This window comes from Pyrgilauda ruficollis, unplaced genomic scaffold (genome assembly GCF_017590135.1).
Source record: "Pyrgilauda ruficollis isolate IOZ18807 unplaced genomic scaffold, ASM1759013v1 scaffold37, whole genome shotgun sequence".
NCBI lineage: Eukaryota > Metazoa > Chordata > Aves > Passeriformes > Passeridae > Pyrgilauda > Pyrgilauda ruficollis.
This window is the reverse complement of record NW_024525156.1, coordinates 16,276,419-16,293,237: the sequence shown is the minus strand read 5'-3', so window position 1 is coordinate 16,293,237 and position 16,819 is coordinate 16,276,419. Positions and strand designations below refer to the sequence as shown.

At 38.6% G+C, this 16,819-nt stretch overlaps 1 protein-coding gene across 1 annotated transcript in view; it reads right to left on the bottom strand.

Moving 5' to 3' along the window:
- The window catches only part of PHLPP1 (PH domain and leucine rich repeat protein phosphatase 1), a 136,388-nt gene that overhangs the window by 31,969 nt on the left and 87,600 nt on the right, over positions 1 to 16,819 (bottom strand). The window contains exons 4-7 of the mRNA XM_041475891.1: positions 13,752 to 13,918; positions 3,700 to 3,846; positions 2,943 to 3,173; positions 687 to 889 (exon numbers count right to left, since the gene is read on the bottom strand). Coding sequence (XP_041331825.1) covers positions 687 to 889; positions 2,943 to 3,173; positions 3,700 to 3,846; positions 13,752 to 13,918 — 748 coding nt within the window. The remainder of the gene's footprint in view (positions 1 to 686; positions 890 to 2,942; positions 3,174 to 3,699; positions 3,847 to 13,751; positions 13,919 to 16,819) is intronic.

The following is a 16,819-nucleotide window of genomic DNA, read 5'->3' as shown; positions in this document are numbered from 1 at the left end:
TGAAAGCGCAGGCTTAGATATTGCTAAGATGACAGCCTTTTAAAGGCAGTTCAGACTGCTCATCAAATGCACAGTTCTCCTACTTTGCATTTTCTTTATTCCACACTGAACTACTCTAAATGATAAAAAACGTGGTGCAAACTGAGTATTTTAAGTAATAGCAGTTTCCAGAGACAGATCAAACAGATCCTGTTCATGAAACACAGAGACACAGTTATGCAACTGAAGAAGGCTGCATTATTTTTATTATCAAATATGAGCAAATGAAGTTACCATTATGAATTTCATAGCCTTCTGGACAGGTTAAGCAGCTAGGGGGAGGAGCAAAAATTTACAGTTTTGGTTTGTCTCCCAAATGGCCACTTGTTCAAACTTTCTCAGTGCAGGGAAAAGCAGTAAATTCCTTACCGGTTTTAGTACAGCAACACATGAATGCAACCAAAACAAGTGACAAATTCAAGAACCCTCCCTACAGGCATAGAGAAGAATTTCTAAGATTTTCACAGTTCTTAGACCTCCAAATTATGTTATTATTTGGAAGTCACTTCCAAAGCTCAGCACATGTGAAACCCTTTTATCTAGGACTGTGTCAAGAACCTCCTGATTACATGCACTGCACTCCACAAGCATCTGACAGAGAGCCAGGTACAATGACAATACCACAGCTGCCCTGCAAATACACTCACCATTGCAGGAAGCATACAGAGCTTTGAGAAAATAGCCACTGATTTTGAGGGTCACCAGCTGATTCCGCTCACAGTGTAACACTTCCACGTTGTTAAAAACTGTTGCATCCAGCTCCCCAAGTTTGTTGTCTCGCAGATCCAGTTGGGTCACATGATGCAGAAAATCTATTTCATCGGCCTCCAATCTCCTAATTGAATTCAATCTTGCAGACAAAAAAAGGAGATTAGGTGTAGTTATAAGGCAGGCTCCTGCTGACAAACCGTTGCTTGCTCTACAATAAATCAGCTGCACTGTATTAATCTAGCAGGCTTTCAGGTTCTGATCAAGGTTGATTTTTAATATTTTCCCCTTTGCTATGTTACGGTTTTAATTCTTTGAAAAGCAGGATAGCTATGCTCTGTAGCGTTATCCATCATGACAAAGGAATGATGACACCAAGCTCCTTTCTAAACTACTTTGAAAAGTACTGATGAAAAGCTCTGTAAGAAGCTAAATATTACTGTGTCTATAAAAATAAAAGATGATCTGGCTGTTATTTGTGCCCAATAGTTTGAAAAAGAACAAAACCTCTACAGTTCTTGCTGGCCTATCATCTGCTGGAAAAAATCCAGCACATACAACTAACCAGCACGTATTGGAGACCCTTGCTTTACTGAAAGCAAAGGTCTGAATTTATGACTGAGATTTATGAATTCGCATGTATTTGCTTCTCGCCTCTCCATGTTTCACAGCAAACAAATTCAGAGACCTGAAAACGGGTGTTGAAAGAAAACAAAGCAAATATCCAAGACAATTGGGTCTGACAGATAAAGAGGACACGTTTTACACATCTTCACTGCAGGGCATTGATACAGTTAATACTCAGTAACTTGCCAGAAGTTATAACTGACTGAGATTATCTATAACCCCGTAAAGTTTAAGACTGCAGAGCACTCCAAAGAGATCAGTTTCAAATTCCCAGCTCTGAGCAGAACACTAAAATCAGTACAGTAACTTCTGCTGGCCCACTAAACCAGCTGAGCCCTCTCTACAGTAGATGACAGAGACTTGCAGTTCTCCTGTTGCTCCTGTTTTCCAAGCATTGTCCTCTGTGTAACAGTTGTGTTTTTAGAGTAGCTACATCTTCCAGGTAAAAGAAAAAGGATAATATGTCCCCTCCAACATCACCTTACCTTTTACATTTTCAATTTACAAGTAGTGCTTCTTTGTGATTTCACTGAAGCAAAGCACTTCATTGTACAGCAAGTACAATATTTACACAATATATATAATAAATATTTACAATATTTATTAGCAGTTAGTGCCACAAAGAACCACTGTTCACTGCTAGGTGCAGAAAGGATGCAGCAGATGATGAGAGAGCTGGAACTGGCACCACTGGAACTCATGGCCAGGTCAGCCACAAGATCCCTTCTCTGAGGCAAATTTACTTGCTGTTAACAAATGTTAACATATGCTGTTAACACAGACATATTTTAACCCTACCAGAAACACTTCAGAATTTACCTACCTATTTTAGCTAAACTTATGTTAGCCCTTCCTATATTGCAAAGTCTGACAGCTACATGGCAGTACAGTAAAATAAGTTTTATCTTACTTTAGCTTAACTATGTGGTTCCAAAATCCACAGTTATATGGGCCTCATGGTCCAGGCTCTGAATTGAGCCTTGACCAGCTGATTGCAGAATTTGTCTTCCCCAAAGACCACAACAACAGAGAACAAGCTCATACCAGAGCCATTTGTAACAAGCATCTCTTTGGACTCCTCTGAGGGTATCAATAAAATAACATTACTTATGGTAGACAAGGTCTTTTAACACACCAAGAAATATTAAAATATCTATTTTTGCCCTTTCACCTTCAATGCCCTTTTCTTCACCTCACAAATCTGTAACATTTCAGATAGAAGCTTTCTGGACCAGGGACTATCATGTCTATTGCATTAACACTGCAGCAACACAAACTGCAGGAATCACAAGCGTCCCAGGCTCTGTTTTGTTTGATCCTTTGGTGCAAACATCCATTTCCCCTGAAACTCATTTTTCTACCTATTGATCCCCTAAATGCTCCAACTTCCTCAAGGAAGAGTGCTAAGTCACAGCAAGTGCTGGGAGTTACATAACACCACCAGAAACATGGTTCAGTGGACAAACACAAGAGATTTATACCCAGAGGCAATTCTGACAGCCAAGGAGAAGCCATTTCAACACAAATAATTTAGGTTCACTTATTCTTCCCATTTTCTGAATACCTACCTTAGATCCACATGCTTAATATGAGGCATCCTTTTTAACACCTGTAGGTTCAGGGTATCCATGCAGTTTCCTGACATACAGAGCTTATCCATGGCAGTCAGCTTCTCCAGCACTCCAGGAATGTCAGTGAACTCGTTGAAGGACAGACTCACATAGCTGAGTTGATGAATATGCTCCAATTCATCAGGAAGGGACTGGAGAAAGTTGCCATCCAGCAAAAATGTCTGCAAGCTATTAGAAGAGGGGAAGGGAGAGTGAAGAAAACGAGTGACCTGTTAAATCACATTTCCTTCCTATAAACACACAAATCTGCTGCAGTTACAGTGACATACAATATACAAAAAGGCAGCAGAAAGAAAAATATTAATGAATAACGCTGCAATGTGTGCTACAGAAGATATCCACCAAATAATTAAAAGCTTTGGCAGCCATGAAGTGTAGGCTGTTAGACAGTTCTATCTCCAGAACAACAATTTGTATGACAGCCGAAGAACATAAGCAAGAAGGGTTAAAAGATTTTCTTCACCATGAAGGTGACCCTTGTGTCAAATGCTGCAGACTGGAAGAGCTCTGAGGCACAAAGTGTGCTTTCCTTCCATCCACAATTGCTTCCATATGGATCTACAAGCCAGTCTACTTTGACAGAACCCAGTAAGTTTAAACTATTTCTCATAGCAGGAGTATGCAGAGTCATGAAACTGCTTGTTGCCTTTGTCACTGCTGGCTGTGTATGTGAAAGTTCTAAGAAAGTACTTGCTTGTGCATTTCGCCTACAACTGCTGGAATGCTTCTGAGGGCATTGCAGGACACGTTGAGTTCAGTCAGGGTTGGGATACTGCAGACTGCCAGTGGGAAGTCTCCTAAATTATTATTTGAAAGGTTAAGGCTCTTCAATTTGGTGAATCTAAAATGAGAAAAGAAAAAATAAAGGAAAGAAATAAGTAATCCACACTAAGTTGTCTCACAATGATTAATATAAGGCGATTTTGATTATCTAAATACAAATCACATGGATTTTTAGTTTATGTGCTCAGAACAACCAGGAAAACTACCAGACACTCAAATTCAACATGACTTGTAAGAGTTCACTCGTGTTAAGTTGACAAAGAGAAACAGACCCTCCTGAACAACACATTAAATGCATTTTCCAATGAGTGTAACAGAACAAATCCCTTGCAGTCTGTGGCATCTCACCCTGTACTAAAGCATTGCTATTTTCCTGAACCCATTTTTTGGTAGTAAAACTACCCTTAGTTTTACTATCAAAGGTGCAGGAAATTCTCAGACTATTTGAACACCTATTTTTTGTGGTACTGCTGACCTGTGTGCTCAGACCATTCATGTTTGCCTTCCAAACAAAAATTCTCATTAGAATAGACTATTTGGAATACAAGTGGGAAATGTGCTGAATTAAAACAGAATTTAGCACAGCTTCTGTAGTGACAGAGGCAAAATTTTGTCCTTGACACATCACAGAACTCTTAAAGCCCCTTGGTTTATGACATCGGCCAAAAAAAAGCAACTTGCAAGTGTTTGCCTTACTAAAAATGACCAAAAGCATTTAAACAAAAAACCCAAGAACAGGACAATCCAATTAGCCAGCCTGCATGTTCAGCAACATTATTATGGTTGCCTGACAACCACTGGGAGGTGTGCCTAAAGCCAAGTAAAAGGATGAATGAAAAGATCTGTGTCAGATTCCGAGAGATGGGAGGAAGTTTCTTTTCTGGCACAGCTTATACCAGGACATTTTATCTGGACTTAATTTTCCCTTCATTAAGGATCAAGTCCTTTATTTGTGTGAGCAGACTTTTATATAACTTGGCAATGGAAGCAAAACTGCACCCATGAGTGCAGCTATTCCACATAAAAGTAATCTCCAGCAGCATGTGCCAGTGTATCCATAGCCTCTGTATCAGCCCATTCCTATCTCAGAGAACTTTGTCCTCCTCCAACCAGGAAACATGGAAAGCAAATGCATCAAGCATTAAAAGGTTGAAGAATTTTAATAACAAGACTGAAAAATCCCTAGCAGCTACTGCAATCAACTGGCACACACCTTCAGTATTGCCTAAATCAAACTCATGTCACTGACTAAAGTTCAATTGAAAACGTAAGCAGTGGCTTAATATGGTATTTCACTGAGAGCTGCTGAGCCCCAAAGGCAGGCTGTAAACACATATAGCATTGACACAGGCTTGCAGCAAGCAAGGGAATGCTGTACTCTCTAGTGCTATTTTGGTGCAATGATGGCAGGAGAAAAAAAATAGAAAAATCATTGCCAGAGTTATCACAAATTTTGAACACCCTGTGCCATGCTGGAGGCAGAAGGAGTTTGGAACAAAGTTAGATGGAGACTAAAGGAAATCTTGCAATCAACTTAGTGCTGCAGGGGAAAAAATATTGTGCAGAAACAATGACTAGTCTATCTCTAAAGGGAGAACAGTAAAAGGAGGCAAGTGTAATGGAGGCAAGGGTAAGTTAATAAGGGCTGCTAGCCAGAAAAATAAATATGCATATTTTAAACACTTTACCATCATACTCCTCTGTTTTGAAATAAAGGACTTAAAAATCTTGACCTAAAACTGAGACACACAATCCCGCATTTATCTCGAAGATAACTGTAGAGTTAGGGCACAAATATACTGCCTAAAATTTGGGGTGCTTCTGTGGTGGAACAGCTGTCCCACATCATCCTCAAAGTTAGCTGCAAATACAAACAAGAGTGCTCCAAGCACTGGATTCTGAGCCTTTAGAATAATTTCTCCCACTATTTAGGCAAGTACAAAAAAAAGTGAAAATGGGAAGATTAAGTCAAAATAACTCAGCTGCTGGAGAAACACCAAAATGTAATCTTTCCAATTTTCAAGCCAACCATGAAAAAATAATTAACTCATTTAACAACCACAGTGAGGCTACAGCCTTTACCTGTGTCACTCTGTAGTCTCAAAAGGATAGTCTCAGGGCTTTTGTCCACTAAACAATCTACTAGAAGATCCCAAACACAACCTTGAGATAAAATTACAGAAGATCAAACTAACAGAGGAAAGAGTACTGGGGCAGCAGGTGGTAAAGGAAGCTAAGAAATACAATAACTCCAGTGTCATGTTCAGCTTCAAGGTTTTCTGCATACATTCTTGTGCATATCTGCCCTAGGTCAAAGAGGAAGAGGGGAAAAAAAGTTCCCCCTACGCAATGTATCTGGATTACATCTCTACTACTCTAATGTATGTTGTAATGTATGCTTATTAAAGGTCTTTGGTGAGTAATCTAACTACTCAGCACACAAACTGATCTGGTTAACAGGTCTATGAAGTGCATAAGTGAGGATGCAGCCAGTATTGGATACACTCAGACAAAACGCACATGGAAGTGTACATCAAAAAATCCACAAATGAAAATTCATTGTTGAATCACATTTACAGAAACGCTAGAAGACAGAAACCATAGTCTTAGTTAAAGTTAAGAGACTAATCTAAGACATCTGGCTGGAAGAGGTATTTTCTTCCCCCGTTGCAAGCATGTTCATTTAGAAAATGCTAAAGTAGTATTTCTTCTCATGGAGCACTGTCAAGTGCAGAACATTACTGAGCCAAACTAGCAGACATTTGCTCTAAGTTAAGATCTAAGTCTACTTCTCATCTTTGGCTACTCACTTCACACTATCCACATCACAAACATGCCAGTGTACTTCTGTTATGGAGCACTGCCACACTGCACATTTAAAATGCTGAATTGTTTATAGAGCTTCTTATATCTAGACAGATTTACAGTCAGTCACACCAGTATCACTTGTATATCACATCAATATAAATAAGGTAGGAGAGAAGTATTTTACAGACTCAAGGTTTCTGCTGCAGCTGAGTTGGCAAAGCATCAGGCTTCCAACAGATTTTACAAAGCAACATCTTTGCTGTTTTCTCACATCCAAATCTTTACTCTTATCAGAAGCAGGCACACACATCAATGCTGCCCACATGGCATTGCTAGAAATGAAAAAAGGCACAACATTGCTCGTGTGAGGCATGACAATGTAATAGCCTCATATCAAGCCCATACATAGGCTTTTCGTCCTTCTTCCACGGTTCCAGACTTTGTTATCTCTTAGCAAAAGTCAACCTGAATGAAGAACAGCATCTCTCAATACACTATGCTCAGTTAGCTTACTAAGTTTTCTATTGTAATGGCCAATACATAAACACTTGCTTTGCTGAACAAAAATAGCCCTACTTTAAGCTAGAGCAAAGTGTTGACATGTCAACCCTGGGATTTAAACATGCAATATGACTGAACACTAATTGCCCTAATTGAGCCAAAAACTGCCCACTTATTTAATCCTGAAGCTGCCACTTCAGGAAGGGCTTTAGTTTGACATATGAAAAATAAGGAGAGGGACTAACAAGAAGTTTGCATCACAGCAGAGCAATGAGCTGACTGACAGGCTAATTTCAAATTTCTAATTTCAAGATCTACCTGGAGTGAACAGCAGAGGAATTTCCATTACACAGCAGAGGAATTTCCAGTATAGCATTTGTGTTCCACTATTTTTGGGGCAAGGAGAATAGTGTATTCCAACTGGTGGCCATACACAATCCATGAAATCCAGCCATAACAGGCTCATCTGACAAAACTGGTCTTGCCCTACCCTTATCAAAAACAATTAAAAAGCAGTATTTTACTACACCTGTAAGGGAAGGCCTTGGTATCTAAAAAACTCCGTCTAAGGAAAGCAATCACTTTCCCAAACCTATCTCCAGAACCTGGGCTCTCATGACTATGCTGTGGTTACAGCTCAGTATTATTTTCAAGCATCAACGTAAGTGTCCCTCATTTTCAGCACCATTTCTGAGCAGAACAGTGCTTGCCTTGCAGTGCTGTGACAAGTTTTAGAACCAAACTAAAACTTACCACCTTCTTGAACATCTGCTACTCTGGCCACTTAACCACAAAGAGAATTTCTAAAATTCTGCCATGGCAATTTCCTCCTTAGAAATAAAAGGTGCAACTTACTCTCTTTCTGTAGTTGTGTTGGATTACCCTCCATGGCCTTACAGCGTAAGGGAGTTGCTAGCCTAGTGACAGAAATACTGTCATAGCATTCCCTTTCCAGAAAGGTGTCATTGCATAAGTCCTAAATTAGTAATATAATTCAAATGAACAACTAATCAGATGTTAAGTCAAATTCAGACTACCTCCAAACTTAACAACAATAAAGCTTTTATTATATTACATGGTTGGTAAGAGTACCATAAGGACAAGAAAACCAAGTGTATGGTTTTGTTAGTGGAAATAACTTGAACCTACACTACTACACAATGCAGTTCTCAGTTTCTGCACATGCCTACCACACACTGCTTCATACGGGGAGAAAGGACAAAATTCTTAGGAAAAAGTAGTGAAAATATATTTACTTCCTCTCTACTGGAAATTTATAATGGAAATACAAAAGCATTAACTAGGGGTGAACTTCCAAACTGAAACATGTTTAACTACATGAAAAGAAACCCCTTACTTTGGAAGCCATATCCAAAAAAACTAGACAAATAACTTGGAGACTGAAACACAATAACTGGATTCCATATATAGGTTCACTTGTTAAAACATTACCTCGAAGAGAGACTGCTGTACTTAGCCCTACAGTTCACTAAAGTGAATCCAATTAATCCAAGTGCAATTTCTACTTTTAGACTACACTATTTTAAAAGCATGTATCTCTTACTGCCATTTATTTTTCTCACACCACTATTAACTGTTCCAATTTAAAAAATAAAATTTAAAAAAGTTCAATTGTTTCAGGCATTAAACCGATTTTGCAATTGTCTTCACTTAGTCATTTGCAGACACTTAATTTTACGATTTATTTATTCTTTAATTAAGTGTCACTGATTTTTGCTGGGTGTTCACAAGGGCACTTTCTTGAGATTACAAAGATACATGAGTTAAGGAGAACACAGTCATGAAGGTTTGGAAAGATGCACTAACAAAAGCAAACTCTTTGTTCAATGTCTTTTCAAGCTGGATAAAACAAAAGCAGTGAAGTTATGTAAACAACAAACTCCAAGTGCCATCTTTAGCATTACAAATTATTTTTTTTTTAAATTCCAAAGCTACAGAGATAAGAAAATAAGTGTAGCATTAAAATACAGAAAGCACTTGATGGGGTTTGTTGTTAGTAGACCTCTGGCTGTCAATACCACACCGACCTTTCCTCTTGCCCTGCTACTCAAATAGCTGCACTTCAGTGTTTGACTTTAAGTGAAAGAGAAGAAACTGTAAGGAAGTAAGGTTTCCTCCTCACCTCCTCTCCAAGACCAACAGTTGCAAGAAGCAGCTCCCTGCATCTTCACACACCATGGAACAAGCAAAGTTAGCACGCTTCACATACTAGAATACATTTGAATATCAACAAAAACGCACCCAAAACCCAAACCACTAGCCCAAAAAAACCACCACCAAAAAAAAAAAAAACCAACAATAAAACCAAAAAAACCCAAAACCAAAAAAAAGCAAAAAAACCATCACCGTTTGTTTTTGTTTTAGTGTTTTTGGTCACCCCAGAAACAACAACAAGAAAACAAAGAAAAAAACCTCCTCAAAACCCAAACATACACCCCCCTAAAATAAAGGGGGGAGAAAAAAGGAGAAAGCTCAAATATTTCCCAGTGCATCTACTGGCAGTGCCCCTGTGGGGCCTGACAAGGAGGTAGATGTATAATTGACATTCATTAAACCATTCACCTTTCTCCACTAACCTCAGTTTCATACAGTAATAGCAATAATCATAAGGAGTACCTCAAGGCACTTTGAGGCCAACCAAGGGGCAGGCTGGAGACCTTCCTCCCTGCTCCTCAATCTCTAGGTACAAGCTAAGCTCAAGCTGCATCTCACACTGACTTCCAGAAATCCTGCATCCTGTGCTCACACCAGTTAGGTTGGCAATACTGGCTCCCCCTTGCTTCCAAGTGTTCTCTGAACAAAGATCACATTTTAAATTACCTCCTTATTGCACAACGAATTTGTAAGGAGGGTTTAGTTTGAGGTTGCCTGAAATCCTGGGTTTTCAAATAAAAATTTCAAGGGATTTCACAAACACTTGCATCAGTAATTTAGAGTGCTCTAGCCTTCTCATAACTAGAGATTCATCTTCAAGTTTCTGCCACTAGCCCCAAAGACTTTCACCCTAGACGCCATAGAAGGCAGTGCATTTCTATAAGGGCTCTGGGAGAAAAACTAAACTAACTCATCTTAAGATAAAAATCTGTATAATCATTGTTAACAATTAACACAATCAGAATAATAATTCCTTCTTTAGCTAAAACTGGCAAGCATAATTTTATTTATTTTTAAAACAACTTTGTGTCTTCCTACATCTCCCTTTTCTTTTTCTTATTTTTCTTTTAAATTTGCAACAGTCTTATCTTAAAAATCTATATACTGATAACTTAGTTTTCAACATTAACAAGAAAATAATATTCTTGATGCCAACCACTTTTTCCAACAACACCAACTGAAACAATTACTTATAAAGATGAAGTATTCTCAGTCCAGTGAAGCAGAGCAACAGTAAATTAAGACTATATTCTATGCTTTTGCCTCAAATTCAGAGCAAAAGTACTCTGCAAAATTAGCAAGCCTGAACTCTTCTTAGCACTTCAACCAGGGAATATCCTCTCCTCCAAAAGAGAAACATACTTTCCTGTAGTTTTAGAGAAGATTCTGTGAAGGAGAACAAGTAGCATCATTTCCTATTTTTTTCAGTACAAATGAATTTTCAGATGGCTTACTTGTATATATAGCATGAAAGATGTATTCCCTGAGAAGCAGGGAAAAAAATAGAGGTTGCTGTATTTACCTTTCAATATTCAGAGTGTTCAGTTATGGAAGTTCACAGCTGCAGAGCATCAACAGCAACAAAAGGGGGTTGAGTGGACAGTAAAGCAAGTAGAAGTGCAGCTACTGGGAAAAAAGTACATCTACACCTCTTTACACCTTCAGATGCCATATGCTGATCAGGACCAAACATTTTATTCGTAAATGCAAAATGATATTTTAAAAACTGAAAGAAGCAACTGCATAAACAAAAACAGAAATTCCTTTTTTCCCCAATACATTCCTGACTGTACCTGCCGTGTCAGTGCACTAGTCAGCACGTCATTACTATGACCCAGCTGCTTGCAAATCTCCTCAGTGGGTGGCTGAAAAGTTGGTATTTTATCGTGTCTTTGACACACCTGTTCTGAAATCCAGCATTCATTAAACTACCACCAAAAGTTATTCATTAAGAGGAATTGCAGCACCAAGAACTGCTTAGAGCAAGACTAATTTTCCTAGACTGCCTTGCTAACCAGGTTTTACTTTAAAATTGTACCATGAAGGGTAGGTATGTAAATGCCAATGTGTTTTGTTCAAAACATCCAAGCACATGACTATTTTGGAGCCTTAAATACCTGTAGGCTTGATTCAGTGGTGCTGTGCCTCATATGCAGCTCCAATTTAGCAATTGAGAATTTTGAGAATTTGTAGAAAAGCCAACAGTACCAAATCAGAACAGCAGAGATTCTGTACTTGCTTTCCTGTGATTTCAAAGAACATGGTGAACAAAAAAAGACTTTTGGTTTATTCAGTTAAGTTTTACCTTGTGCAACCCCTATAAATCTGAAAATGGTTTTATGGAATTGGTTTAAAAAAGAAAAAATAAATAAATCAAATGTGTGTTCACAGGAACAACAAACTTCATTTGACACATATTTTGATACTGGGTTTCACTAATAATTTCAAAACATACAGTGCTCTCCTCTTTCTAGATATTTGTGTGTTTACTCACTAGAGAAAAGCAGACTTACTAGCAGTAAATCTGGCTCAAAGCTTTTTGGGAACTCAAGTACAGCTCAAGTTTTCCCACCCAAACGAGAAGCCAGTTCTGTGTTTCTTAGGGCAGGAAGGAGAATGGCTTGGGAACACACTCCAGGGTCAGGCTCATGCTTTTGCTGCAGTATGGAGGCAAAAGACAACCAGTGGAACATCACTTTTCCAAACCTTCAGCAGGAACTACCACTACTTCACAGAGCCCTTCCCACTGGCACAGCAATGGAAGCAAGTGGCAACAGCTTCCTCCAGCTACTCACTCTCTGGGTGATGCTACCTGTCCTGGGTGAAGATAAAGCTGGAGGACATCAAGCAGACAAAGGGAAACACCAAGGGCAGGAGTTTCTGATGCACCAGCTCAGATACACCAAAACAGTGCTGTGTAACCTAATTTTTTTTTTCTCCAGAAGTTCCCAGATCTGCTTCATTCCTTTTTTGCCAAGCTCAAAAAAATGGAAGCAGAGCAGAATATTACTTGCTTACAGAATAGAGCCAGCTCACAGAAGAATGAGACAGTAAGTTTTACACCACCTCAGGAATATGCCACTTCTCCAGATTCTCCTCATCTCAGAAGAATCTCAGAATACAGGAGAGTTGTATTTTGTATATGAACTCTTTCACTCTTTTGTGTTCAGCCTCATGTTAGTAAGAAAAAATTTAACAGTTTGTTAACTATCAGCAAGACTCATCAGCTGTTCCCACAACTGCAATACCAAGAGAACATTAAACAGAGAATGAACATTGCCCATCACATTAATTATCAATGCTTTCTAATACCAAACAGAATTAGTTGCAGGTACATGGACAAATCCAAATCTATTCCAAACAGAAATTCACTGTAGGTACATGAACAAAGCACAATCAAGTATCTCCTTTACACTTTCTGATATTTAAAAAGGAAAAATTCTAAGAAGACATTAAAATAAGAGACATTGATTATTTGTCCGTGTTCATCGTTAGCTTATGCTGAAATTCCACTTGCTATCTGGAGACCTATGCTGACAGTCACAGTCCAGTCAGAATTCCTCTCCAGACTGTGCTCATAAGGTCTTGAAATAGCTGCCTGCTTTGTTTGTGAAGCAGACTTGCGGGGTTCATTCATCTTTCATTATGCCAGATTTTTTGTTTTTCCAAAATGAAATTGGAATGATTTAAAAATACAACAGCCCACATAATCCATCTTGTACTTTTCGGTTGTTTTTCAAAGAGGAAGGGATTTAGAAATGTTGTTTAAAACATTTTGTTTGAACAGCACCATCCACAAATACAATCCTGAGATACTTTGCAATTCACTTAGCACTGAAATTAAAATCACAGTTTTATATTCAGTATGGGAACATTCACCTTTGTGAACACAGAAAGGCTGCTGATTCCACAGAACACATACATTAAATCATTCAGAGCACCAATCATGCTGCTGTCTACCCATTTGTTACACTCTTGGATGAGCTGCAGTGGAAAGAACTCAAAGGTCACAGATACTAAGAAAGAAGAATTAGGATTGAGCAGAGGAGGAGGAAGACAGGAACCAGACTGAATTTATGAAATCAGGGCTTCCTTTGCTTGAGGGGGCTAACAGAAAACTTCTTCACTTGGTCACATGCAGTACTGTACCTACCTAGAATGGCTGCCTTTGGTGCGCAGCTCACCAATTCATACTCACTCACACGAGTCAAAGGCTGAGGAACTACAGTCTGGCCTCAGCAGGTAGATAAAAACACATTATGAAAATTGCATTTTGAGCTGAAAATATCCTTCTATTTACAAGAAAAACATGAAGTTTCTTATGAAAGCCAGCCTGTTTCCAACACACAAAGTTAACCAATTTCTGAAGCATTACAGTCAGGCCAATGTTCCACAAGAGGAGGTAGTAATTTTTAGGAAAGTTCCTGCAGATCATGGCTCCAAGGACAGAGGAAGAGTAGTAGAACGATACTACTTTACCTTTGTAATTCACTAAGCGCTCCACTTGTGGATGGGCTGGGGTTTAGCCTCAGGAAGTTCTGCTTTAAATTAAGATGAGTGAGGTCTTGGCTATAAAACAGGTTGGCAGGCAGGTGCTCCAAGCTGCAGCATGAAAGATCCACTGAGCTGATGCGTTGTGATGCAACCTGTAAGTCAAGTACAACACCAGTATATTAATATAGTAATAAAAAAAACATAAAATTTCCTTCACCCCTACCAGCACAAGATAAACTGTTTTATGAGCACAGCAGAAGCCAGTGTTGGCATATACAGCTAATCTAACACAGTTTACATAATTGCTGCAAGTTATGCCATGATCTCCTTCTTGGCTTCAGTGCTTAGACCAGGTCCACACATGACTAGCAGGGAGAAAAGGTTTGTCAAATTAATAGGTGAAAATAATCTATTTTCATTTATGAAGCTATGCAATACTTTACAACCAGAAAAAAAAAATTGACATCAGCTTTAGTTTAGTCTTTGGGTAGGCAATGCCTCCTCCAAGTGAGTGGAAGTGAAGGGTTAGTAGTCATCACCATTGCCTTGGTTTCATACATCCAAGATGGGTATCAAATGGAAGAAGAAGAGTTACCCCATTTACACCTTACTGAAGAGAAAAAATAACCCATCAGCAAAGCACCAAGCACTCATTTCTTCTCAATGAATTAGAAGACTGTCCAAAAGAGATAAAAAATAAGACAAAACCAAAACTGAGATTTGGAGGCTTAACACTGTTTTCTAGAAAGAGGAAGATAAAACAAACACAATCTATAGAGGCTAAAAAAATCATATCACCTAACACTATATATATATAGCTAGCGTCATTCCACACAGACCTACAGGTAACTTCTTCAAGTAACAGCAATACTCCCCTTTCTATATCTCTAGGATACACCTCGGTGAACTGCATCTTCCTGTTTTACTCATTTACTAAACTTTACTAAAAACAAATAAAATATCACCAGCAGAATCAAAAACAAACCCAAGGCTGCAATGTAGAATGCTTAAATAGTCTGTCGTACACTACTAAAAATCTTCTTTTACAAAGCAGTGTACGACAGAAATGCTACATGGCAAAGCACAACTCAGTAATGCAAGGCAGCGGGGATGGTGGGCAAGGAAGAGGTGCCAAATGCTAGAAGAAGGAGAGGCATTTTTGGAGCAGGCATGGCTGGACCAAAGGAAGAGAAGTAAACAACTTCACCACCATTTTAGATTTCTGGGACCACATCAAGAGTGCTCCAATAGTTATGGTGCTCTGTCAGCTGCTCACACTAAAAGCAGCTATTGTTTCACTGGCCTTTTACGCTGGGATTCTGGAGGTACAAACACCACATCTAAGGGGCAAAAAGAGAAGAAGACCCAAAAACTCCTTATCAATGCCCGGTGACATAAGGGCTTCTCAACTCTGATGAAGGCCACACCACTCAACCTTCTGGGCAGAGATAGAGTCCCTGCCACAAGGTACTCTGAAACTAAAGGTGTTGAGGAGGTAGCTTGCCACTGAAAGGAAGGCCACAGAAATGTTTTTTCCCCTCTCCAACGCAAGGTGCACAGGCCTTAGGATAAGTGGTTGCTATTATAAACACACAGCCATAAGCTTCAAGGGGAACAGACACTGCAGTGTTTTTCTCCAACACAACCGTTAATAATCCAGCCCTCCCACATCCATGAAAACGCGTGAAGTTTTTTTACTCAATTAGTTCAGTCCTTTTGGTACTGTAGCTAGTATTTTTCTTCCCCTTTTAGAAGAAGACAAGAATTATGCATAGGCTACACTGAGCAGTCGTCTCTGAATGCTGGGTATTCAGTCTGTTTATGCCCAGTACTGCACAGTTCTGATCCCACTGTTGACACCCGTCAAATTTAAAAGGAAGAATATTTAATTTCAGGTGTAACACTTGTATACGCTGTTGCTCCAACTACTTGTTTGGAATGCAATATGAACAGCAATAAGCAATCCAGCAGTGCTTAGCAAGGCTCATTACTCTAAAAATATCTCAAGGACCAGAAATGGTAACTCTGAGTGGGAATCATGATAATGCAGCCAAACAAAATCAAATATACAAATTCTACTGTGGCCCAAAAAAAGGATGCAAATCCTTTCTTAAAACTGTCAAACCCTGAGAAATAAATCTAGTTAAAATTAATTTTGTTTTTACAGGTTGTATGTACTGGTTATTTTTTGACTTTTTTAAGAGAACACATTATTATACAAAGCATTTAATTAATATTTTCTCACAACTGACAAATATTGAATGATGCTTCTACCAGAGAGATAACTGTAAAAGTAAAAACCATTCTTTTAAAAGGTCTTAGTTCTGGAATCAACTGTAATTTTATCAAAGTCTTTCTGTTACCAAACAGTACTCCAAGAATTAACTCTCAAATTGTTACAAGGAAGGCTCATATAAACACACATTCTCACAGGCTTTTCTCTTCAAAAAACTTCTCTTTCCATTGCTCAATACTGTTCTATAACAAATTCCTACAGAATAGAACAAGATGAAAAAAAAAAAAAGAGTAACAAAGGAGAACATAATTTTAATACTTTCTTTCATTGACCAGAAATTTTCACCAGCAGTTATTTTGAAGTTGAATATCAAAATTCTGAGATCATGTTGTTCTGAAATCAATCAATCTTGCAATTGTCTATAATTGACTTCAATATAGCAAAAGACTGCACATGCCTGAGTTTGCTATTGTTTATTAAAAGCAAACAGTTTTTTTTTTTCCCAAAAGACTATGCAGTTCTTTAACAAAGCACTGGGTTTCCCTGACTCACTGTGAAGAATCACCGCAGACATAAGCTGATAAAAGGTGAGAAAATGCTGAGTAGGATATACTTCACACTCAAAGAATAAAATGCATCTGGAGAAAAGGACATTATCTGCAGAAATTCATGTTTCCACTGGAAGAAAACAAAATTAACAAAATAAACTGTAAATAAATATCCCAACAAGTTATCTGGGCTGTGTTCAACACATCCATGCTCCTCCAAAAATTGTGAAGAGAGTTGGTGTGGTAGCACTGCTAGAGGGAAAGGCTTT